Source organism: Pelophylax lessonae (genome assembly GCF_965119305.1).
Source record: "Pelophylax lessonae genome assembly, chromosome: 12".
NCBI lineage: Eukaryota > Metazoa > Chordata > Amphibia > Anura > Ranidae > Pelophylax > Pelophylax lessonae.
The window spans coordinates 98,668,588-98,694,527 of NC_138779.1; the positions used below are offsets into that span (position 1 = coordinate 98,668,588).

Consider the following 25,940-nt stretch of genomic DNA (forward strand, 5'->3'; position numbering starts at 1 on the left):
GACCTTCACCCAAAACTCATCTGCAGAGGCGTGAATGTTTATCTGGTAGAAATTCATAAATGTGTGACGAGAATAGCAGCCCAAAATGCACGGACACTCCTGATGGAATGGGCCTTGCCAAGGAAAGGAGGAACTTTGCCTTTGATAATATAGGCCTGAGAAATAAGCTAACAAATCCACCCAGAAATTGTGGATCCAGAACCAGCCTGACCCTTGCGAAGATCCTCAGGTAGAACAATCTTGAAACTCGGACTGCAAAAAAGTATAGACTGCAGAGACATGCAAGTGGATCGAACAACATTAAGACAGTGAAGCACTCCCTCCACCAGATGCTTAGGATTAAGACATAGATGGCTAGATGTGCTGATTCAGGAAAACCTTTTATGCAAAAAAGAGGAACTACTTTACACTGGTGTGGACCAGGAAAGCTTCTTTGACAGTTAAGCAAAGCCTTTTGAGACCCTACGAGCTGCCTTAATGGCAACAAAAACTTTTGCATAAGGAATAACAAGGGATTTTCTCTGAGAGGCTTAAATAGAGAAGTTTGAAACAGACTGCACCAAATGAAGCGCCCATGGAGACAAAGGGTACTACCCAAAAATCAATCCTAACATCTTGCACAAAATTCTTACCAAAGAAATGAGACGTGACTGGTCCCTGAAAGAAAATGGCTAAAATCAAGATTTGCCCCTTGACGGTACATAAAAAGTTAGAGACCCCTCCACACAAGACTGGAAAAAGAAAATAATGCAAACTGTCATGGATCAAACTTAGAAAGATGCCTGTCCCTCAGGAGTTGTGCTTTAATGACTATGCTGTCAAAGGCAGTGACCCTGAAGCAGGATGCAAGATCATCCATGGTTCATCTGCAAAGAGATTTACACTGTCCACACACCATGTCCTTCTTGGCCAGGCAGATGTGATCAGAATAATCCGAACGCTCTCCATCTTTCTTCTGTACAACAAGCAAGAAAGAAACTGCAGTGGAGGGAAGGAATATATCAGGGAAAATTGATCCCAAGTAAGCAACCAACACAAAACACCTGAGAATCCCGTGTCTGTGATACAAACCTGTCTGCCTGTTAAATCTGGATGGCGAGAGATCCACATCTGCTGTCCCCCAGTGCAGACAAATTTATGCAAACACCTTCAGGTGAAAGGCCCAATATCCCTTCCCCTCTCTGTTGAGCACGGAGAAAGGCCACCTGACAATTTTGCAACATTGGGAATGTGCATAGTAGAGAAGGTTTGGAACGTGAAGTTCTTCCCAAAACCAGATTAGGTCCACTTCTTACTGAGCAGCACAATTGTATGCCCCTGCTTGATGGTTTGTGTATGCCACTGCCATGTCTGACTGCACCCTGACAGGGAGCCCCCAAAGGCTGGCAGAACAGTGTAGAACAGTCGGCTGAAATGCACAAAGCTCCAGGATGTTAAACTGTCAACTTCTGCTCCTCTATTGAGCACATCCCCTGAATTGAAATGTTCTCCAAACTACCACCCAGCCTGACAAGCTGGCATCCTCCATCATTACTTCCAAATCATAGGAAAATAAGGATCCCCTAGAATTTGGCATTTGTGTGGATATCCACTATTCCAGATCTAACTTGGTTTTGGGCGTCTTAAGCATTGGCAGATCCAAGGACTTATGTTGTTTGTCCCAAACCGGCAGGATATTCAGTTGAAGTGCTCTGGAATGAAATTGGGCATATGGGACCGCATCAAAAGGCAACTACCATCTTCCCCAACACCTTCATGCAAACCCACATCAAGGGAATTTCAAACAAACTCTGAGATTCCACTTGGGGTCCAAGAGACAGGAAGCTATACCTTTGCCTGTGCAGTGGTGGGGACTAAGCCTAAATACTCTTACTGCTTCATAAGAAGCAGATTGTCTAGGAGTTCCAGAATGAGAATACCCTGGGTCCTTAACAACTCCAGGCCTGGAGCCAACACCTTGGAGCCTTGGAAAGGCCAAAGTTACATTGGCCAGCACAAGAGCCATCTTTCTAATATGGATCCTTCTTCTAATATAGAAAGACACGGTGCCAAACCAGGAATTGTGCTGTATGGAGTCTTCCAAGGCATCCACCAAAAACTGTAGGCTTTCCAAGGACTTTGAGGATTTAAACAAGGTACATGGGCAGTGTTCCTAACCTTGCGTCATCTCATCTTAAAGATCAGCAAAATGACCCCCACTTTGATCCTGTGGAACAGAGGAGGAAGACACTTCAGGGAGGAAAGGTAGAGATCAGGGTCCAGCATCCCCCACCTGCAAAAAAGGTCCTGGAACACCTTTTTTCAGGTGCGGACGCTGCCAGCTGAGAAAATCTGCCACTAGTCTGCAAAACGCAGAAAGTGCTGGCGAGTCGGAAAGATGGGTACATATTTGTCCACTAAAGCCAGGAATACCCCTGGTAAAGGTAAGCAATGACAGATTCAGTCTAGAATTTATAAGGTTGACTGTAAACATTCAGGGCCTTGGAGTCAAAGATAGGATGAATGCCCCTTCGGGTTTTGGGATAGTAAACAGATTGTCATAAAACCTGAAACAGGTCATTTACAGCGAAATGTGTTGCCACAGACACCTGTTCCACTCAACTGATAATCAGAGGGTCTATGGTAGCAGTGGTCCTTTTAAAGTGGATCTTTCCCACCTTTCACTAAAGAAAAACCATCAGCATACAGCTCTGCAGGCTGATAAACAATCTTACATTCATTCAACAATTTTGCTTTTATTTACAATTACTATTTTTCCATTTCCTGGTTGAGTGGGCACTAATGATGTAACCATGGCCTCACAGCAGTTTCTTTAAAGTTCACATGTTCCAGGAGCCCCTTTTTTTTTTAAATTGTGGGAAAGGTTTAAAACCCTGTCAGCTTTAATTTATTTTTTTAATTGTGGTCAGTACCCCTATTAAGAAGGCTTTTAATTCCTCTTGAACAAAATATAACCAAACAGGAGCCTAGGCAGCCATAGAAAAAAGGATACTAATCCTTCCCTATTCTAAACAGATTAACAAAATTACTACTGACACTTTTATTCTCAAACACCACATATATGTCAAAATTACAAGCATATAAGTGTACCTTAGGTGGGTCAATAAGAAGTTGATGAAATTCTGATAAACGCTGTTTAATAGCCAAAAGTGTGCCTAAACTGGCCTGGGTATTGGAGGATCCATCTAATCCAGCGGCATCCATCTCAAGCCCTTCCAGAGTACAATAGAAGGCAGTTAATCCACCAAGCTCAGCTCTGCAAAAGAACCAAGGACACCGAGGAGTCAAAAGAGAAATTACACAAAATAAAAAACAAACAAAAAACAAAAACACAGCATAGGAACCCTGAAAATCAAAACTTGGCAACTTTAACATGAACTCCAAGCAGATCTAAAATTATATATATATATTTTTAAATGTAAACAGTCCAAGTACCTGAAAATCGACTTCCAATCCCCTGTATTTGGGAGTGGGGGAGAGAAAGCCAGCACCAGGAGCCAATCAGGCGGACTATATGTAAATCCTGACAAGGAAAATGGTGACAGAAGAGAGCTGAGGGATGAGTTTCTCAGTTTCCCACTGTCCAGTCAGTAGGGTTATCCTATTGGCTGTGCTGCAGGCAGAGTTTTGTGCATTTCAGGACTAAATTGACAGACAGCCAAAACCCTTAAGCTGACCATAGATATATCTAAGTTTGGCCAGTTCAGCAGGGACAAGGCAAATTTCAATCTATCTAATGTTCCCATTCGTGAGACGCCAATTTAACCAGTTCCATACCAGGCCATAGTAAAATGACGCAGGCAGGAACATCTCACCGATCCAGGTAGCCGTCATACGACGCCTACCCACTCTCGCCGCCACTGCACGCCCCCGGGGGCGCGCAGCGCGGCAATCGGGGACGAGGCTCGTCCCTCGGACAGAGCCCATCCCCGATCAAGGTAAACAACCAATGAAATTGGCTTTTTACCACGTGACCGGCTGTGTCCAATCACAGCCAGAGACAAATGTCAACAAAGATGTGGTAACTCACTGTTACCAGGTTCTCCTCCTCACACACCCATCCAGTGTGAGGAGGAGATCTGGAAACAGTGAGTTACCACTATACTGTGAATACTGTGCCCTGATTGCCCCACCAAATAAAGAGGACTGGTCACCAGCTGAACTAGTACCTATCTGTGAGCCCATCAGAGTACCTGTCACCTGCCCATAAGCGTACCAAAGTACCTGTCACCTGCCCATCAGAGTACCCGAGTACCTGTCACCTGCCCATCAGAGTACCCGAGTACCTGTCACCTGCCCATCAGAGTACCCGAGTACCTGTCACCTGCCCATCAGAGTACCCGAGTACCTGTCACCTGCCCATCAGAGTACCCGAGTACCTGTCACCTGCTCATCAGAGTACCCGAGTACCTGTCACCTGCCCATCAGAGTACTCAAGTACCTGCCGCCTGCCCATCGGAGTACCCGAGTACCTTCCATCTGCTCATCAGAGTACCTGCCGCCTGCCTATCAAAGTACCCGAGTACCTGTCACCCTTCATACAGCCACCATGTCCAAGTCCAAAACGTTTTCACTGCCGAAGAGGCATATCAATTTCTAACCCTGAAGGATGAGAGCAGGGGAGCTCTTACGGTCCAATTCTGAATCCGGTTCAGAATCCAAGCCCTTTGAAGGCTTTACATCAGGGACCAAATTGGAGGAGGAAGAAGTTCGGCCTAAAAGAAGACGCACTGAAAACCAGGCAGACACCAGCAGCGCCATACACTCCAATGGCCAATCGGCAAACGCAATGGCGCTAGACCCCAGGAGGAAAGGCCCAGTACAAGCACTGGCATTTCACACCAGCCCCAAAGAATTAGAGCTCAAATGCAGCTTTCGGATGCCTTAGCAAACCCATTGTGGCTGCCTTCTAGCTCAGGGTCAGCTACAATCCCCCCTTCCCAGCACAGCCAGGTTTGCAGGTCAACACCGAAAAATTTTCTCTAATTGATTTTTTCAATTTATTTTTCCCTAACGAGATCCTTCAAGGCATCGTGGACCAAAAAAATATTTTTGCCCAACAATTCATAGAGAACAACCCCACCTCATATCATGCCCGTCCTTTCGAGTGGAGACCCCTAACAGTAGAAGAGCCTTAAAGTGTTTTTGGGCCTTACCATCAATATGGGGCTAACAAAAAAAAACACAAGTTGCCTTCCTATTGGTCCACCAAACCCATAGACCACATTCCAATTTATGGGTCATGTCCAGGTCCCACTATGACATTAAAATGCGCTTACTGCATTTCAACGATAACTCGCAGTGCCCTCCCCGAGATCATCCCAATTTTGACAAACTATAAAATTCGCCCCCTAATTGATTTATTTTCTAAGCGGTTTCCCGAAGTTTATGTCCCTGATCAGAACATCTCTGTGGACAAATCACTGGTCCATTTCACAGGACGGCTGGAATTTAAGCAGTACATTCCCAGCAATAGGGCTAAGTACGGTTTAAAACTTAACAAGCTCTGTGAAAGCAACACTGGGTATGTGTACGCCTTTCGCGTGTACGAAGGCAGAGACTCCCAGCTCCAGCCCTCTGAGTGCCCAACGTACATGGGAATAAGTGGGAAAATTGTCTGGGACCTAGCCTTCCCACTGTTACAAAAGGGGTAAAACATTTATATGGGCAATTATTATACCATTAAATATGGAGACAATCCATAAATAAAAATGGATAGTGTAGGACCCACTGATAATGGGGTACTTTGACGCAGTGGTGGGCTTGAGCACGATATGGCCATATGGTGGGACTAAATCCCCATTTTTATTTATGGATTGTCTCCATATTTAATAGTCATTTCTTTTGCATGGTTGCGCTATTCTTTTTTAATTATTATACCAGTTTGCCCCTTTTCCACCACCTGTACCTGAAGAAAACCTTGGCCTGCGGTACAGCAAGAAAAAACAGGAAGGACTTCCCGCAGCATCTGGTCACCACAAAATTACAAAACCAGGAATCCGCAAGCCTTAGGAATGAGGAAGTGCCTCAGTAGAACTTCAAAGAAGATGCGGTCCCGTTCGAAAGCCTGGTTGTATCCACGAGTACAAGAAGTTCATGGGGGGAGGGGGTGGATTTAAATGATCAAATTCTGCAGCTTTATCTCCCGACACAAAAGTCCCTCCTTTTGGTATGAAAAAAAGTCGCAATTTACTTTTTCCATTTGCCCATTTACAACGCATATATCACCTATCAAAAATCTACAGAAACACCAAACACCTTTCTCCAGTTTATTGAAGATATTGCCACTGCCCTGATTTACCAGCAAGGATCCTCCCCTGAAAGCATTTGTTCCGATTGTGTCAGCAGACTTCATAAGCGCCATTTCCCTGACCATATCCCACCATCAGAAACCGGAAGACACCAAAAAAAGTGTTGGGTGTGTAGCAAAAGAGGAATTGGGAAAGACACCAGTTTTTATTGTGCCCAATGTCCCTCCCAACCTGGCCTATGTATCGGAGATTGCTTCAGACTATCATACTGCCCTAAACTTTTAGCCCATATTTTAATCAGACTGCCATTTCCCCTTTTTCAATTTCTGTGCTGAATACTTTTCTGCTGCCTCAACCAACCATATCACTGCCTTCCATGTGAATCGACCCTGGCCTGTATATCGACTATGCCTCTGCCTGCCGTCTGCATTGTTTATCCGCCACATTTCTGCCTTTCACGTGAACTGACCCTGGACTGTTTATCGATTATGTATTAGCTTACCGTCTATTTCTGCCTTTTACCTGCACTGACCTTGGCCTGTTATGACCATGTTTTTTGCCTGCCACTTAGACTGATCTTTCTCCCTGCTACTTTAGTAGTGGGATTCAAAATTACACAGGGATCTCACTTTTGTGAGGGGCATCAGAATAATGTTATGAGTTGAGAAAAACAATTTTTGGTTTTCTCTGGGTTTTGTAATCCCGGAACAGGTTCTGGAATCCAGAGGCTTCAAAGCGATTTGGGTGGGAGACACCTCTACCCCTTTCCCCATTCTTTGCCGACCGAGGCCCTAAGCTTGATGGACCCGCCTGCTGCCTGAACCAATGCTTTGGCTGTGCTGATATCTCTGCCTGCACTGACCCAGGACTTTTTATGGAACATGTGCCTGTTGCATGGACCAATACTTGGGCTGTACTGACCATATCTCTGCCTGCTGCCTGTACTAATTATGGACAGTATTCCTGCCTGCTGCAAGGACAATCCTTCGCTGCTTCTGACCATATCCCTGCTTGCTATCTGGACCAATGCTTTGGCTGTGCTGACAATATCTCTGCCTGTACCGACTATGGACAGTATTCCTGCCTGCTGCCTGGACGATCCTTTCACGGTCACTGTCTACGTTCCTGCCTGCTGCCTGGACCACTGCACTGCTAAAACCACAGGTAATCTTTTGTTTCTCCTTTGCTCAGCAGAATGTATTTTGGTATGCATTTTGGTATGTATTATGCTAGGTGTTAGGGGCCTTCAACAATGTGATAGGTTGTCAGGAATTTGTGTGTGTGATTTATGTCCCTAGGATGCATGATGGTGCTCCTTGGATGTTGGGCCCCTATGTGGCTAGGAGTGGCAGAATGTATTTTGGGGTGTCATTTTTGCTGTGTACATGCTATGTGTTAGGAATATCCTATAAATTGACAACTTTGTGGGGGGGGGGGAGAAAAATACATTTTTTCCTTTATTTTCCCAAGAATTGTGGGAAAAAATTACAACTTCAAAAAACTCACCATGCCTCTTTACTAAATACCTTGGACTGTCTGCTTTACGAAAAGGGGTAATTTGGGGGGGGTATTTGTATTGTCCTGACATTTCAGGGCCTCAAGAAAGGAGCTAGGCAGTCAGTACATCAGGTGTGATCAATTTTCAGAAATTGGTACCATAGCTTCTAGACTCAATAACTTTCACACAGACTAAATATACACTAATTTGGGTTAATTTTACCAGAGATATGTAGCAGTTTAAATTTTGGCTCAAAGGTATGATGAAAAAAAATTTTTTTTGCAAAATTTCATAATAGAAACTAAAAATAGTGTTTTTTTTTTTTTTTAAACTTTTTGCTCTTTTTTTTGCTTATATCACGAAAAAAAAAAAAACCCAGTTGTGATCAAATACTACCAAAAGAAAAATGGATTTTTGTAAAATCTTACCGTAAAATCCTTTTCTCTTAGCTCATTGACAGACGTAGTCCTCGGTGATACACCACCTTCGGGTTATGTTGCCTCCACAGGACTGCTCCTGTGGAGGCAACATAACCCGACAGGAAATTAAAAAGCTCTGGCCACACCCTAGGGGCAGTCCCAGAGGGTATATCCTCTCTCTCTCTGCCTCAGCAAATCAGTTATGTGAAAAAGCAGTCTTTAGAGATTTTAACCCAACCCAACTCAAAAACAGAGGGGCGGGGACTACGTCTGTCAATGAGCTAAGAGAAAAGGATTTTACGGTAAGATTTTACAAAAATCCATTTTTCTCTAGCGCTCATTGACAGACGAGTCTCGGTGATACACCACCTTCGGGACGTCCCAGAGCAGTATCACAAATGAGGGGTGGGAAAATGGAAATCAAATCCCAATCTAGAAGGCCCAACCGGTGCCAACTAGAAGTTTACAATGCTCATCCTTAATGATGAGACTCAACAAAAAAGAAAAAAAAAAATTTTTTTTTTTTTTTTTTTTTTTTCCAAACAGAAAAAAACCCTCGAGGTAGACCACCGGTCTCCTCAAATTGCGGCCTGCAAAACCTTGCGGCCAAATGAGGCATCCGCCGATGCCGTCACATCAATTTTATAGAATTTTGTAAAAGGTATGTACAGACGACCAGGTGGCCGCCTTACATACCTGGACCACTGACGCCTGATGGCGAAAGGCCCAGGAAGTACTGAGCGCTCGAGTGGAGTGCGCCCTAACAGGGAACGGAGGACTCTGACCCTTAATAGAATTAGCCTGTACCACCGTTTGTCTAATCCATTTGGCAATGGTCGCGGCAGATGCAGGCAAACCCTTTCTGGGGCCATCCGTGATCACAAAAAGTGAATCCGTCTTACGGAATGATTCCGTAGCTTTCAGGTATACCCTGATTGCCCGAACCACATCTAAGGAATGCAACGCATGTTCCCGATGATGCTTGGGCTGAGGACACAAGGAAGGTAGTACAATATCTTCATTCAGATGAAAATCTGAAACCACCTTAGGAAGAAAAGATGGCTTAGGATGAAGTACTACCTTATCCCTATGAATCACTAGGTATGGGGACTGGCATGATAATGCAGCCAGTTCTGACACCCTGCGAACAGAAGTAATAGCCACCAAGAAGGCCACCTTCTGGGATAAAGTAAGCAAGGGAATCTCCCTGATGTTTTCAAAGGGAGGTTTCTGTAGAACCGACAAAACCAAATTAAGATCCCAGGGCGGTAAGGGCGCGCGGACTGGAGGAGCCAGGTGCCGCACCCCCTGGATGAAATTCCGCACCAAGGACTTGGTAGCTAAAGGTTTCTGAAAGAAGATTGCTAATGCTGAAACTTGACCCTTGATGGTGCTCAAGGCTAGCTTCTGCTCAACCCCTTGTTGCAAAAAGGCCAATATTCGAGTCACCGAATAGGTACGTGGAGGAAATCCTAAAGATTCGCACCACGCAATATAAGTCTTCCATGTGTGATAATAGACCTTGCTGGAAGTCGCTTTCCTTGCTTTAATAAGGGTAGGAATGACTGAAGTAGACAAACCTCTGTCCTTCAGTACTTGGGTCTCAATGGCCAGGCCATTAAACCCAGCGACTGTAAAGCATGATGGTAAATTGGTCCTTGAGACCACAGACACTCCCTGAGACGAAGTTCCCACGGAACGTCTGCGACTAGCATGTCCAAGTCGGCCAGGCCGGCTTGAGGAGGCCAGCCTAGAATTTCTAGGACCACTGGCGCTGATAGAATCTGAACCAGGCGTCCCTAGAGGTATCTGGCCCCGACCATCCGAGAAAGTCTGGTCGTTTTCTGTTCCCACACATTTATCAGATACCTGATTGTTATCAGGAAGGGTGATCTTTTCTGGTTGAACCTCAGGGACCGAAGTCACCCGACTAGAGGCTACTTGGCCTATCTGGTCAACCAGATCCGATTCCTGTGAGGTATAGGGACTAATCTTAGGAAAAGGTAAAGGAAAAGATCTATTCAGGGAACGGTAACTACCGCTTCCTGTAGTACTTAAATGTTGGAAGGGAAGAATCGCACCGGTAGTAGTGGTTGAAGCTCGATCTAATGTCCTGAATACCAGTGAAAACGTCCCCCCACCCTGAAACCAGGTGGGGGCGCACCTTCAGGCTGTGTACTCTTTTGCTTCGGGTTTGGCTGGGTTGGTCCTCTGCTTGTCCGACCAGCCCTTCTTGAACCCTCCTGGAGGAGTCCTGCCTTTCCCGCTAGTACCAGCCGGGCGCCCTTTATGGGCGGTAAAGAAAGGTCCTCGCTTGTTGCGAGGTCCCTTAGCTTTAGCAGCCTGTGGCAAAAAAGTGCTCTTGCCCCCAGTGGCATCCTTGATGATTTCATCTAGGTTGGCCCCAAATAGACGATTCCCCTGAAAAGGGAGATTTGTCAAGGTCTTTTTGGAACCTAGGTCAGCTGACCAGCATTTTAACCACAGCACACGTCTGAGGATCACCGCTGACATAGATGCATGCCCTAATAAGGGAGTAGTGTCCAAGGCTGCGTCACAGATAAACTGTAGCCCTTGTATAATCTGTTCCATCAAATCAGATGTCTCCTGGGGAATATCTTTTCCCCTAAGGTCTTGGCGTACCATTTTCGCCCATTCCGTAAGTGTCTGGGAAACTAGACCAATAACAATTACTGGTCTAAATGCTGACCCTATCAGAGAGAAGATGGTGCGGGACTCTGCTTCCATCTTTCGATCCACCGGATCCTTAAAGGACGAAGTGTCCTCCACTGGGATAACCGTGGCTTTATTCAGCCTGGAAATAGGTGGATCCACCACTGGTGGTACCGTCCATTTCTTAATGATGGATTCCTCAAACGGATAGCGTCTAGCAATACGCTTGGAAATAGTAAAGGTACGTTTAGAATGCTCCCATTCTCCTTTAATCTGATTACCGAAACATTTGGGTACAGGAAAAACCTTCACCGTTTTGATGGGCTTATTAGTACCAAAAGGAATCTCTGTTTCAGTTGCCTCTGCCGGTAAAGCCTCAAGTTTTAAGGTTTCCTGCACTGCCACAACTAGTGCGTCCACCAATGCTTCTTCCTGAATTATAGCAGGAGAAGAAGCGTCCTCCTCACTGTCTGAGGGGGCTTTACCTGGGATAACAGCCTTTGCAGAGGAACCTGCAACTGCAGTGACCATCTCTGAATCAGAGTCAGAGGTGTCAGATAGTATAGGGGTAGGCGGGGGTCGCTTCCTTGACCCCCGTCCCTGACAGGCCGCCTCCACCCGAGCCACCATAGACTCCAAAATTGCTGTAAATGACTCTACACTCTGTGCACCGGCGGGTCCCGTGGCCCCCTCGAGGGAAACAGGTGGGGGGAATATGTGTGGCAGGGTCCATGATAATTCCAGTCACTTCCTGGATAATATGATTCAAAAATAAAAAACTTTTTTTTTTCAGACCCCCAGCGCCACAAAAAGCCCCTTAGTGTTACCTGCTAGGGATCCCTATCGATCGAGAGAGAGAGAGATAGACCCCCAGGCTCACCACTTGATGCTCAGAGTTTAACTGCAACAGGTTACAGCGCTGTCTTGACAAACAGGAAGTCTTTTGGCTGGCTGCCCAGGAAGAAAGGAGGCGGCTCCGCCCCTCTGCACGCCTTCCGGCGCCTCCCCTAGCTCCACGAGGTGTTTGGATCACCTCAAACATGGCCGCCCCCATGCTGGAGACACGAGGCTACGCCAAAATGGCGGCTCGTGCGATCCAGCAAAAAAAATGGCGGCGGCCTGTACTGAATAGCGGTGTGCTGCAGGGCACACAACACTCTCTCTGCATGGGGATTTGGCGTGGTTGGCGGTACCGGCCCTGGCGGACCGCATGGCCATTCGGGAGGCCTGCTAATAGCTGGAGATCTGATTAGGAAGGCAGTCTACATGTCCGTGGCTTCTGACTGGTAGGTAGCCTATTCTTATCACCGTAAGATTCCCAGAATGCCACAGATTATAATCTTTTTAACATGTATACAATTAGATTGTTAGCTCCCAAACCAAGCCTCCTGGCTTTTTGCACATAAAATCACACTCAAAGTAGGAGGATCTGTGTCATTTATAGGATAGAGAGGGACTCTTTCTTACCATACAGAGAGGGGCCCGCGTTCACCACAAGACCCGTCAGGGGAAAAGGGGGAACATACTACTCACCATACCGGAACCAGGCGGGCACCAACTCCTGACAGTACCCCTCTCCACCGGGGCGGGAGGGCTGTCGACCGATATGGACGCCGTGACTCATGGTCTTTGGCGTTTCAGCGAGACGTTTAACTCGCGGGGTCAGTCCTTTAATGGGACTTTGTCGCGGCCGACCCAGCGCGGAGCTATGGCCTGCACGCGCTCGTAGGCTGAACTGGGGTGACCACCGGATCTCAACATCCAGCCCATCGCCCAGTTCAGCTTTCTTGCTTGAAGATCTCACAGGAACACTGGAGAAAAAAAGCTGTCTAAAAAATCCTTTAAGAAAAAAATCTTGCCAGGACCTAAGATCCCAGCAAGGTATCTAGGTCCTTACTCCTAACTAGACAGAAAATAACTGATTTGCTGAGGCAGAGAGAGAGAGGATATACCCTCTGGGACTGCCCCTAGGGTGTGGCCAGAGCTTTTTAATTTCCTGTCTAGTCCTGCTCCTGTGGAGGCAACATAACCCGAAGGTGGTGTATCACCGAGGACTACGTCTGTCAATGAGCGCTAGAGAAATCTCTATTTGTGTGAAAAAAATTATATAAATTTTGTTTGGTTACAGTGTAGCATGACTGAGCAATTGTCATTCAAAGTGTGAGTGCTGAAAGCTGAAAATTGGTCTGGGCAGGAAGGGGGTGTAACAGCTCTGTATGGAAGTGGTTAATAACTGACTTCTTAACTACCACGACTGTCAGGAACTTATTAAAGCAGGATATGGCCAGGTTAACCGTTCGAGAACTCCACTTTTTGTAGAATTCCTCCTCCACTGGGTACTGGTGAACAAACTGCTTTCTCTATCGTTTATTGACAGATATAGCGCCATATTCTTCTTGACCACTGGGTTATGCTGCCCCCTACAGGAGTAGGACAGTAGGCAGGAAAAATCTTTACCATTCCTATGGGGCAGTCCCTGCAGGCATACACTCACTTACTCTACTATAGGATTCAATTTGTTTCTGGCTAATTTAGGAGTAAGACCTAGTTCCCGGCTGGGATTTGGGTTTTAGCTTGCCTTTTTTATTTTAAAGGGAACCTTTGTTGAAATTTTAGTTTTTTAGCTAGATGTTCCTGAGGGAACTGCAATCAACAGCAAGACTGGGTTGCGGACCAGATATCCTAGATCCTTAAGGTCTCCCAGCCCGGCCAGCAAGCATAAGCAGGTTTAGCCAAGCGCTAGGCGTCGCTGCGACAGAGCCCCGATGGACTGGGGCTGGCCCGCGAGTTAAACACCTCGCCGGGATGCACACGACCTGGTTCGGCTTAAGTTGCACCGTACCCTTGCCCGCCAGCACCCCCACCCTGAGTAGAGAGGTAGTCTGTCCAGAGTGGTGCCCACCCGATGTCGTTGGTATGGTGAGTAGAGTCCCCCCATAACTGGCCATCTCGGGGCAGACGCGGGCCCCTCCATAGGAAGGTCGGACCCTCGGGTACCCCTCATTCCCCCTGGCCTCTAGAGTATGTACCAGGCCCCCCCAAGGCCTCCCTCCCCACCATAATAGGGGTCCCTAGCTCAGTCAGCGGTGGGGGTCCTCGGGGGGTGGACGCGCCGATGCCGCTATAGCCGATTCGCTGGGGGGGTTAACCGTGGTGGGGGTCCTTGCCATGGACCCCCCCAATGCCACAAATATTTTGGATCTCTTAGGGGGTCTCGAAAACCGCATGGCGCGCCGTGGGGGCCGCCAATTTACTGTCGAATCATTCAGCCTCATTTAGCAGAAGTTCCCATTGAAATACATGAGCGGCTATGTTTTTGTGGTTTCCCCATAGAAATGCATTGGGTGGCCATTTTACCAGAGTCTACGAACGCTGGAAAGCAGGGAGCAGCTAGGCCTTTACTCTAGGTAATGACCCAGGTACTTCCTCTTCCTGTGAAGATAGTTTTCTCTGCCAGCAGAACGATCCTGTTCTCCTCCATATCAAATGTAGGTTTGTCTATTGGGGTCCCTGTAGGTCTCGCTCACCCTATCTCCAGTGCTAGTGGCTGGGACTTGTAGTACCAATGTGGTGTGGGTGCATTGTTGGCAGTTTTCTTACAGTGACACTGTGCTATTCCAGGGTTCATATGTAGTCCCAGGGACAAATTTCACCTACAAATCCCCTCCTTGCGGTTAACGGGACCTCCGGGTCGCAAACCCTGTCTGCCTTAACGTCGGTTTTGGAGAACCTGGTGTCAAAAGTGCATTTGGCTTTAAAAAAACACCACTAGTAAAGAGTGCCCTATGCCCTCCCCTGCCTCTCCTGTATCCTCAGTTTCTGAGGTAGATACGGCCTGCCGCGGACGCATGTCACCCTGAGGGTTCTGCCTAATCACTCTCGGATGGCGAGGACGACATATCCTCGTCTGCAGCCACGCGGGAAAGTGTGCTGGTGGAGGCACATAGTGTCATTACGGGAAACTAAAAATGGCGGATGATTGTGCAACATCAGGGACGCGGGTGTCATTTGGCACTCACAAATCCCAGAAGAAGGCAAAGTTTTCCCTTGTCCGGAACTTTTTGACAAAATTGTTTCCGAGCTATGGGGATGCCGCAAACACGTTAGTGGTGCCGAAGCGTTTCAAGAGGTGATATTCATTCACGGATGCGGTTTCCGGCAAAATGGACTGTTCCACCGAAGGTAGACCACCCGGTCTCCAGAAGAAGACATGGTCAGGTTGCTCAGAGAGCAGGCAAATCCAGATCTACAGACAAATCCCTGTCTGCATGAAGGGACACTCTCACCCGTAACTATGGTGGGGGGACGTATTTTCTTCTTTCTGGAACCATGGACCTCCTTGATTCAGGACAAATAGGTCCACGAACCGATCCGATCGGGTTACAAGATTGAATTCAGGTCTCGTCCGTCGGGCAGATTCTTCCCATCCAACTCACGCCTATCCCCAGATCGGTTGAGGGATCTACGAGAGGCAGTACAAGATCTGCTGTCGCAAAGGGTGATTGTGTCAGTTCCCTCTCAGGAACACTTTCAGGGGTTCTATTCAAACCTGTCCCCAGGAAAGAAGGCAAAGTGCATCCAACCCTGGACCTCAGGGCTCTGAACGGTTTTGTGCGGGTACAGAAGTTTCAAATGGTAGTGGGGTCCCCTACACCAAGGAGAATTTTTGGCCTCCATAGATATCAAGGACGCATATCTACACATCACTATTTACGCTGAACACCAGCGTTTTCTTCGCTTCCTTGTAGGAGAGGAACATTATTAATTTGTGGCGTTACCCTTTGGTCTCGCATCCGCTCCCAGGGTCTTCACCAAGGTGTTGGCTCCCATATTGGTATTACTGCGACAAAGGGGGATTGCGGTACTAGGGTACCTGGACGATCTCTTAAGAGCAGACTCCCATTCAGTCCTGTTGGGCGACTTGGCGACCACTGTACTGACTCTGCAAGAGTTTGGTTGGAACACGAATTTAAAAAAATCTGCTCTGGTAACCGCTTCAAAACTGGATTATCTGGGCCTGACTCTGCACTCCGCTTTGGTGAGGGCGTTTCTTCCCCTTCCCCCGGAAAAGCTGCAAAAGTTGCAGAGGGCAATTCGTTTGCGGTTATTCAGCAACCTGTCCTCTCTGCGGACTTGCAGGCGAGCCTTAGGACTAATGGTGTGGACCTTCAAGACGGTTCCGTTTGCTCAGTTCCACACGAGCCCCTTACAAAGGGAAATTCTTGTCAAGTGGAACAAAGATTAAAAATCTTTTGACACTATGATTCGGTTAAGTCACAGAACAAGGAGTGCTCTTCTGTGGTGGCTTCACTCATTGCCCCTGTGTCAGGGCAAGTCCTGCCTCCCATTATATTGGACCGTGGTAACCATGGATGTCAGCCTGTCCAGCTGGGGAGGAGTGCTTGGGAAGCTGTGTGTCCAGGGGTCCTGGACAGTGGAGGAGTCCAGACTACTGATCAATATTCTAGAACTCAGAGCGATAAAGCTTTGCCTGAGTCACAGTAAAAATTGTCTGCAGGGTTGTGCAGTTTGGATTCAATCAGACAAGGGGGGGGAGGGAGGAACCCGGGGGTCCCTCCGTTCCAGGGAGGAGCCTACGTCCACCCCAAAACCCTCAAAGAGTAGAGGGGTGACAGCTACTTACCATACCAGGAACAGAGTAAGCATCACTCCGGACAGACCACCGCTCCATCAGAATGCGGGTGGCTGTCGGCCAGGAGGAACGCTGCGACTCAAGACGAGGCCCGGTCGTATGCACCCTCGCGAGAGGGTGTCCAGTGGGGCCATGTCGCTGCCAAACTAATGCAGAGCTGGGGCCTGAGCCCACTCGCTGGCCAGACTGGGGGGACCCGCTGGATCTGGTGCGCCGATATACGACGGCGTCCCAGGATAATAGCTACACCACTCCACCGTCATTTGATGGTGGGCGGGTAGTAAGTGGTTAAAGTGGCTCTAAAGGCTATATGGTTTTTTTTACCTTCATGGCGGTAAAAAACCTGTGTGCAGCAGCCCCCTTCTAATACTTACCTGAGCCCCATTGCTTTCAAGTTATGTGCACGAGAGCCTTAGCTCTCTGTGGAATTTCCCTTCTAATTGGCTGAGACAGCAGCAGGAGCCATTGGAATCCAGCTGCTGTCAATCACAGCCAGGGAGCAAATGAGGAGAGAGAGAGGGGGCCGGGCCGATCTGTGGCTGTGTGTGTGAATGGACATGCAGAGCTGCAGCTTGGGTACCCCTATTGCACACTGCTTGCTCTAGGGGCATTGGGCAGGAGGGAGGGCCCAGGAGCACCGGCGAGGGACCCGATAAAAGGAGGATAAGAGGAGGATCCGGGCTTCTCAAAATCACTGCAAAGAGCAGGTAAGTATGACATGTTATTTTTTCTTTAAAAAAAACATAGCCTTTAATATAACTAAGCTGACTGGCGGATGGACGAATCTCCCACTGCTGCTACTGTAACTTGATTGGATGTAGCTGCTGTTCGCCTGAGGACTTTCTAGCAGGTTCCGTAAAAGGAAATTAATCAAACCATATATGAAGCATGGCCTGAAGAACCACCTACTGAGCAAAATCATAGCCAGTTCCTCATGAACCATTTGAAATTCAAATAGCATATAGTCAGACTGACTTAAAAAAAAAAAAAAAAAAAGCACATCTCAGTGGCTTTTTTTTTGTAAAGACCACCTCATCAGCCATTCAGCAAGGTAGCAACTTTCAGAAGGCAACTATACATACATACATACATACATATACACACACACACTCTAAAAATGCTAACAGAAAAGCAATAAAAATGACCCTAGCACCTATTCACGCTACAAGTATTTCACAGCGGTTTGAGATGTTGGTGAAATGCTTTAATGGGAACACTTTGAGCGATTGAATTTGCAATTGTTCAGACTGAGTTGTTCTTAAAGTCTTTTTGCAAATCTCCCACATACTGTATTTTCCTAAAACACACCACAATATGCTTAAAAACGCTTGAAAACAATTTGCAAAATTATCAAATGCTTTGAATGCATGTGACTAGAAACCTACTGTGAACAGGCCCATACTTAGTAGCCTACCTAGGTCTACGTGGTTCCAGTAATGTCAAAAGCACTTGGATGCCATTCACAATCACAGACTCGTTATGCTCGCCATCAAACATATTGCCAAGAAGTTGCTCAATAGACTCTTGCCTGTTTAAAAAAAAAAAAAAAAAGGGTTCAGCAATATACAGTAACATAAATAACAAAACACAACCAAATAATAGAAAACAGAGCATATAATTAGCCAGCATAAAAATCCAATGAGTATAAAAAGGGGATCACTTGACTTAATTGTAAATTCCATACCTTCGAGTACACTACAAAAGGATACAGGCTAAATATTTGAATAGTCATAGATCCTGGGTAACAAGCAACTATCTTCATGTGACTGGACACTGGCAAAGCTTTGCCTGGACACACCCTAGGAGTTGCCTTATAAATAAAAAAAAAGCAGCCTAAACCCATTCAAAACTGGAAGAATGGGAAAATTTTAATCAAATCACTGCTTCGCCCTTTAAGGACTGGGTACCTCCACAACTATGCTAAATCCATAGAGAAAGGAAAAAAGGAGAGGCCCCATAGGGACACCCCGGGAAAGGTAGTTCTTAAGAGAACCGGCAACGGTGAAAGAGCAAAATGTGCAAAAAAGTTCCTTTATTGAAAAATATAATTACAAAATTCAATGGAAAAAATACCCTCCCAAACACACCTCATGTAAAACCACAAAGACAATGTTGTCTAAGTGAACGCATTCAAACGGGCCCTATTCATACTCCTCTAACATACCACCGGTAACCAGCATCAAACCCTTTTGTTGTAGATGGATAAATGGGGATTTGATCAATTATTCCATGTCAAGGGGCAACCCCTAATACTATGGAACCTGGTCCCCAAAGTCATCAATCCATGAACAGACCTAAAGAATCCAAGAAACATCATAGTAGAGTCAGTAATTGGAAAACGCACATAGCCAGTCCCAGATTATATAAAATGGCAGAGGAGTTGCCTCCAATGGAGATATTCAGCTTTCGCTGAAAACCAAAGATAAAGGTTCAAACTCCCTATAATTCAATTAAGTCTGCCCTAACAGTTTAGTAAACACCTTGCTCTAAATGCACCAATACCACTAGAGTGAGCAACAATATTCAACGAATGACTATGTATACCAAAAAAACATCCCCCACACTTTAAACCACCACCGCACATACAATAAGCCTGACCTGCTGAAACAAAGCAGGATTGAACCATGCATTCTTGCTGTGCATGCCAAATTCTGACCCTACAATTTGCATTGTTGTAGCAGAATTCGAGATTTGTCAAGCCAGGTAACAATTTACAGTGCCCATTTGCCCAGTTTTGGTGATCCTGTGCCCAGACTAGATTTTCTGGTTCTAAGCCAACTTACTTAAAGATTAGGCATTAATGCTCACTGAATGCTTTTTTTTTTCTTATCGTTTTCTTCTCTATGAACTCTAGATTGTTCATTTGCAAATCACAGTATAAAGCAGGGGTATCCTAACTTTCTAATCAAAGGGCCAAGATCACTGTCCTTTAGACTTTAGAGGAGGAATAGTGCCCAGATAAAAGTTTGCAAAGGGCTGCATCAGGGCTGTGGACCACAGTTTTGAAATTACTGGTGTAATGGTAATGTTTATCCAAGATTTGTGTTCTGCTGCTTCATGTTTTACATGTCTGGTTATAACCAGATTCTCTCAACATCTACAGTACCAGATTCTTCCAATATATGCAGTACTAAATAGGAACAAAAGAATCGCAAGTCTAAAATTTCGAAAGAATTTCTATAGGCAAAACTTAAACCTATTAGTTTGATATTAGATTAAAGCATACTGTAATTAAGACATGGTAATAAGGAAATGCAAATCTGTTCAAGGTTTTCTAATTGATCGGATGCTCTATAAAAAATAGATTTCCTTTGATAAAGATAAGGGGCCAGATTAACCACAGATTTAAGTATCACTAAACTTAAATTAAAATTGTAATCATATGTAAAAGTATGATATCCATTTATCTGTATAACCTTATATGCATGCCGTGATTGTACGTAAATACCTGGTTGATTTTGCGGATTTACTCAATTTCCGTATTAGGACTAACAACGAAATACTAGGCGATCCTGTGCATCATCCAGTGTCATACTCATTGTGCATGCTCTGGAAGATTCCTCTTCAGAAGCCATGCACCTGCACTTTTCAGCTCTGGAAGCTGCCCGAGTGACTATTTACATCATCTTTAAGGCGGTTACAGGAGGTCCCTGACATCTCCTCCCTCTTCCCTTCTCTCCACCCACCCTGCTAATGCAGAGTCTTCAGCAAGGACAACTGACAGTATTCTCCATGCTAGCAGCACCTTATGTGACGAAGGCAGGCTCTGCCCCACTTGACAAAGCAGAGCAGCTCAAACAAGGATGACTGACAACACCTATCCACTGCTAGATGCCCCTTACGTAACAGCAGCTGGCACCACCCCATTTGACAATGCAGAGCGATTCCGGCAAGAATAAGTGACAGACTCTTCTGCTTGCTAGCCACCGCTTACGTGGCATCACAGACTATGCCGAGCTTTCCGATTTGTTCAGCCAACCCCTAAAGCAATATACTATAGGGAAGGAACCAAATGTCATGTGACTATAGCAGGGTGCACATAAAATAGGGCATTTAGAAAACATATTTTTATTAAATTAACTGTTGTTTTTAGTGTTCAATTTCCTAAGGATACATCTAAATAGGTGGGAATTTAGATTAGGAATTCAGAATTTCTTATTAACAGAATATATGAATTGCATGACACCTGGTGGATCAGATATCTTCTAAATAAAGCCTGAATCATCACAAATCAAATTCATTTGTGCTTGCTTGAAGTCCCTTTGCCATAACCACTGTGATTATGTCCTCCTCCTTTTACTTTTCATAGTGATGAATGCAGCAGAAGGTTCATAACTATTACAGAGCAAACCAAGCTGAGCAAGATGATCTCCCCCTCGAGTTCTAGAAAGCTTAAAACCATGTCTTACTTTTCCAGAGTAGCCAACAACTGGTCTGGCTCAGGACTATCCTGTATTTGGATCATCTGTTCACGGCTAAGGCGAATGATATCGCACAGTGACTGAGAAGCGTTGGAATGTTGCTGAAACACAAACAATAAGAAGTGTTTTAAAATCAAAAGTTGAACAATGTTTTCTTTTTTTTTTTTTTTTAAAGAAACTTTATTAAAAAATGGATTTTTGTAAAATCTTACCGTAAAATCCTTTTCTCTTAGCTCATCGACAGACGTAGTCCTCGGTGATACACCACCTTCGGGTTATGTTACCTCCGCAGGAGCAGGACTAGACAGGAAATTAAAAAGCTCTGGCCACACCCTAGGGGCAGTCCCAGAGGGTATATCCTCTCTCTCTCTGCCTCAGCAAATCAGTTATGTGAAAAAGCAGTGCTTAGAGAATTTAACCCAACCCAACTCCAAAACAGAGGGGCGGGGACTACGTCTGTCGATGAGCTAAGAGAAAAGGATTTTACGGTAAGATTTTACAAAAATCCATTTTTCTCTAGCGCTCATCGACAGACGTAGTCCTCGGTGATACACCACCTTCGGGACGTCCCAGAGCAGTATCACAACTGAGGGGTGGGAAAATGGAAATCAAATCCCAATCTAGAAGGCCCAACCGGTGCCAACTAGAAGTTTACAATGCTCATCCTTAATGATGAGACTCAACAAAAAAATTTTTCAAACAGAAAAAAACCCTCGAGGTAGACCACCGGTCTCCTCAAATTGCGGCCTGCAAAACCTTGCGGCCAAATGAGGCATCCGCCGATGCCGTCACATCAATTTTATAGAATTTAGTAAAGGTATGTACCGACGACCAAGTGGCCGCCTTACATACCTGGACCACTGACGCCTGATGGCGAAAGGCCCAGGAAGTACTGAGCGCTCGAGTGGAGTGCGCCCTAACAGGGAACGGAGGACTCTGACCCTTAATAGAATAAGCCTGTACCACCGTTTGTCTAATCCATTTGGCAATGGTCGCGGCAGATGCCGGCAAACCCTTTCTGGGGCCATCCGTGATCACAAAAAGTGAATCCGTCTTACGGAATGATTCCGTAGCTTTCAGGTATACCCTGATTGCCCGAACCACATCCAAGGAATGCAACGCATGTTCCCGATGATGCTTGGGCTGAGGACACAAGGAAGGTAGTACAATATCTTCATTCAGATGAAAATCTGAAACCACCTTAGGAAGAAAAGATGGCTTAGGATGAAGTACTACCTTATCCCTATGAATCACTAGGTATGGGGACTGGCATGATAATGCAGCCAGTTCTGACACCCTGCGAGCAGAAGTAATAGCCACCAAGAAGACCACCTTCTGGGATAAAGTAAGCAAGGGAATCTCCCTGATATTTTCAAAGGGAGGTTTCTGTAGAACCGACAAAACCAAATTAAGATCCCAGGGCGGTAAGGGCGCGCGGACTGGAGGAGCCAGGTGCCGCACCCCCTGGATGAAATTCCGCACCAAGGATTTGGTAGCTAAAGGTTTCTGAAAGAAGATTGCTAATGCTGAAACTTGACCCTTGATGGTGCTCAAGGCTAGCTTCTGCTCAACCCCTTGTTGCAAAAAGGCCAATATTCGAGACACCGAATAGGTACGTGGAGGAAATCCTAAAGATTCGCACCACGCAATATAAGTCTTCCATGTGTGATAATAGACTTTGCTGGAAGTCGCTTTCCTTGCTTTAATAAGGGTAGGAATGACAGAAGTAGACAAACCTCTGTCCTTCAGTACTTGGGTCTCAATGGCCAGGCCATTAAAACCAGCGACTGTAAAGCACGAAGGTAAATAGGTCCTTGAGACTACAGACACTCCCTGAGACGAAGTTCCCACGGAACGTCTGCGACTAACCTGTCCAAGTCGGCCAGGCCGGCTTGAAGAGGCCAGCCTAGAATTTCTAGGACCACTGGCGCTGATTGGATCTGAACCAGGCGTCCCTAGAGGTATCTGGCCCCGACCATCCGAGAAAGTCTGGTCGTTTTCTGTTCCCACACATTTATCAGATACCTGATAGTTATCAGGCAAGGTGATCTTTTCTGGTTGAACCTCAGGGACCGAAGTCACCCGACTAGAGGCTACTTGGCCTATCTGGTCAATCAGATCCGATTCCTGTGAGGTATCGGGACTAATCTTAGGAAAAGGTAAAGGAAAAGATCTATACAGGGAACGGTAACTACCGCTTCCTGTACTTAAATGTTGGAAGGGAAGAATCGCACCGGTAGTAGTGGTTGATGCTCGATCTGATGTCCTGAATACCGGTGAAAACGTCCCCCCACCCTGAAATTGGGTGGGGGCGCACCTTCAGGCTGTGTACTCCTTTACTTCGGGTTTGGCTGGGTTGGTCCTCTGCTTGTCCGACCAGCCCTTCTTGAACCCTCCTGGAGGAGTCTTGCCTTTCCCGGAAGTACCAGCCGGGCGTCCTTTATGGGCGGTAAAGAAAGGTCCTCGCTTGTTGCGAGGTTCCTTAGCTTTTGCAGCCTGTGGCAAAAAAGTACTCTTGCCCCCGGTGGCATCCTTAATGATTTCATCTAGGTTGGCTCCAAATAGACGATTCCCCTGGAAAGGGAGATTGGTCAAAGTCTTTTTGGAACCTAGGTCAGCTGACCAGCATTTTAACCACAGCACACGTCTGAGGATCACTGCTAACTTAGATGCATGCCCTAACAAAGGAGTAGTGTCCAAGGCTGCGTCACAGATAAACCGTAGCCCTTGTATGATCTGTTCTATCAAATCAGATGTCTCCTGGGGAATATCTTTTCCCCTAAGATCTTGGCGTACCATCTTCGCCCATTCTGTAAGTGTCTGGGAAACTAGACCAATAACAATTACTGGTCTAAATGCTGACCCTATCAGAGAAAAGATAGTGCGGGACTCCGCTTCTATCTTTCGATCCACCGGATCCTTAAAGGACGAAGTGTCCTCCACTGGAATAACCGTGGCTTTATTCAGCCTGGAAATAGGCGGATCCACGACTGGTGGTACCGTCCATTTCTTAATGATGGATTCCTCAAACGGATAGCGTCTAGCAATACGCTTGGAAATAGTAAAGGTACGTTTAGAATGTTCCCATTCTCCTTTAATCTGATTTCCAAAACATTTAGGTACAGGAAAAGCCTTCGCCGTCTTGATGGGCTTATTAGTCCCAAAAGGCCTCTCTGTTTCAGTTGCCTCTGCCGGTAAAGCCTCAAGTTTTAAGGTTTCTTGCACTGCCACAACTAGTGCGTCCACCAATGCTTCTTCCTGAATTATAGCAGGAGAAGAAGCGTCCTCCTCACTGTCTGAGGGGGCTTTACCTGGGATAGCAGCCCTTGCAGAGGAACCTGCAACTGCAGTGACCATCTCTGAATCAGAGTCAGAGGTGTCAGATAGTATAGGGGTAGGCGGGGGTCGCTTCCTTGACCCCCGTCCCTGACAGGCCGCCTCCACCCGAGCCACCATAGACTCCAAAATTGCTGTAAATGACTCTATACTCTGTACACCGGCGGGTCCCGAGGCCCCCTCGAGGGAAACAGGTGGGGGAATCTGTGTGGCAGGGTCCATAATAACTCCAGTTACTTCCTGGATGATATAATTCAAAGTAAAGAAAAACTTTTTTTTTTTTTTTTTGACCCTCAGCGCCACAAAAAAACCCCTTAGTGTTACCTGCTAGGGATCCCTATCGATCGAGAGAGAGAGAGATAGACCCCCAGGCTCACCACTTGATGTTCAGAGTTGAACTGCAACAGCTTACAGCGCTGTCTTAGACAAACAGGAAGTCTTTTGGCTGGCTGCCCAGGAAGAAAGGAGGCGGCTCCGCCCCTCTGTACGCCTTCCGGCGCCTCCCCCAAGCTCCACGAGGTGTAGAATCACCTAAAACATGGCCGCCCCCATGCTGGAGACACGAGGCTACGCCAAAATGGCGGCTCGTGCGATCCAGCAAAACAAATGGCGGCGGCCTGTGCTGACTAGCGGTGTGCTGCAGGCACACAACACTCTCTCTGCATGGGGATATGGCGTGTTTGGCGGTACCGGCCCTGGCGGACCGCATGGCCGTTCGGGAGGCCTGCTATTAGCTGGAGATCTGACTTGGAAGGCAGTCTACATGTCCATGGCTTCTGACTGGTAGGTAGCTTATACTTAACCCATAAGATTCCCAGAATGCCACAGATTACATCTTTAAAACATGTATACAATAGATTGTTAGCTCCCAAACCAAGCCTCCTGGCTTTTGCACACATAAAATCACACTCAAAGTAGGAGGATTTGTGACATGTTATAGGATAGAAAGAAACTCTTTCTTACCATACAGAGAGGGGCCCGCGTTCACCACAAAACCCGTCAGGGAAAACAGGGGGAACATACTACTCACCATACCGGAACCAGGCGGGCACCAACTCCTGACAGTACCCCTCTCCACCGGGGCGGGAGGGCTGTCGACCGATACAGACGCCGTGACTCATGGTCTTTGGCGTTTCAGCGAGACGTTTAACTCGCGGGTTCAGTCCTTTAATGGGACTTTGTCGTGGCCGACTCAGCGCGGAGCTATGGCCTGCACGCGCTCGTAGGCTGAACTGGGGTGACCACCGGATCTCAACATCCAGCCCGTCGCCCAGTTCAGCTTTCTTGCTTGAAGATCTCACAGGAACACTGGAGAAAAAAAGCTGTCCAAAAATCCTTTTAGAAAAAAATTTCTTGCCAGGACCTAAGATCCCAGCAAGGTATCTAGGTCCTTACTCCTAACTAGACAGAAAATAACTGATTTGCTGAGGCAGAGAGAGAGAGGATATACCCTCTGGGACTGCCCCTAGGGTGTGGCCAGAGCTTTTTAATTTCCTGTCTAGTCCTGCTCCTGCGGAGGTAACATAACCCGAAGGTGGTGTATCACCGAGGACTACGTCTGTCGATGAGCGCTAGAGAAACATCTGTTAGGATACAAAAGGTTGCAGAGATTACAATGACACAACACGTTTTACCTTTTACAGGTCAGAAGCCGAGCACAACACAGAGACTCGTGACCGACCTAAATGA

General features: G+C 46.5%; 1 protein-coding gene across 2 annotated transcripts in view; it reads right to left on the bottom strand.

Moving 5' to 3' along the window:
• PPP6R1 (protein phosphatase 6 regulatory subunit 1) overlaps positions 1-25,940 on the bottom strand; it is a 327,149-nt gene that overhangs the window by 168,999 nt on the left and 132,210 nt on the right. For both annotated transcript variants that reach the window (XM_082274358.1, XM_082274359.1), the window contains exons 6-8: positions 20,904-21,016; positions 17,909-18,022; positions 3,091-3,256 (exon numbers count right to left, since the gene is read on the bottom strand). In XM_082274358.1, coding sequence (XP_082130484.1) covers positions 3,091-3,256; positions 17,909-18,022; positions 20,904-21,016 — 393 coding nt within the window. The remainder of the gene's footprint in view (positions 1-3,090; positions 3,257-17,908; positions 18,023-20,903; positions 21,017-25,940) is intronic.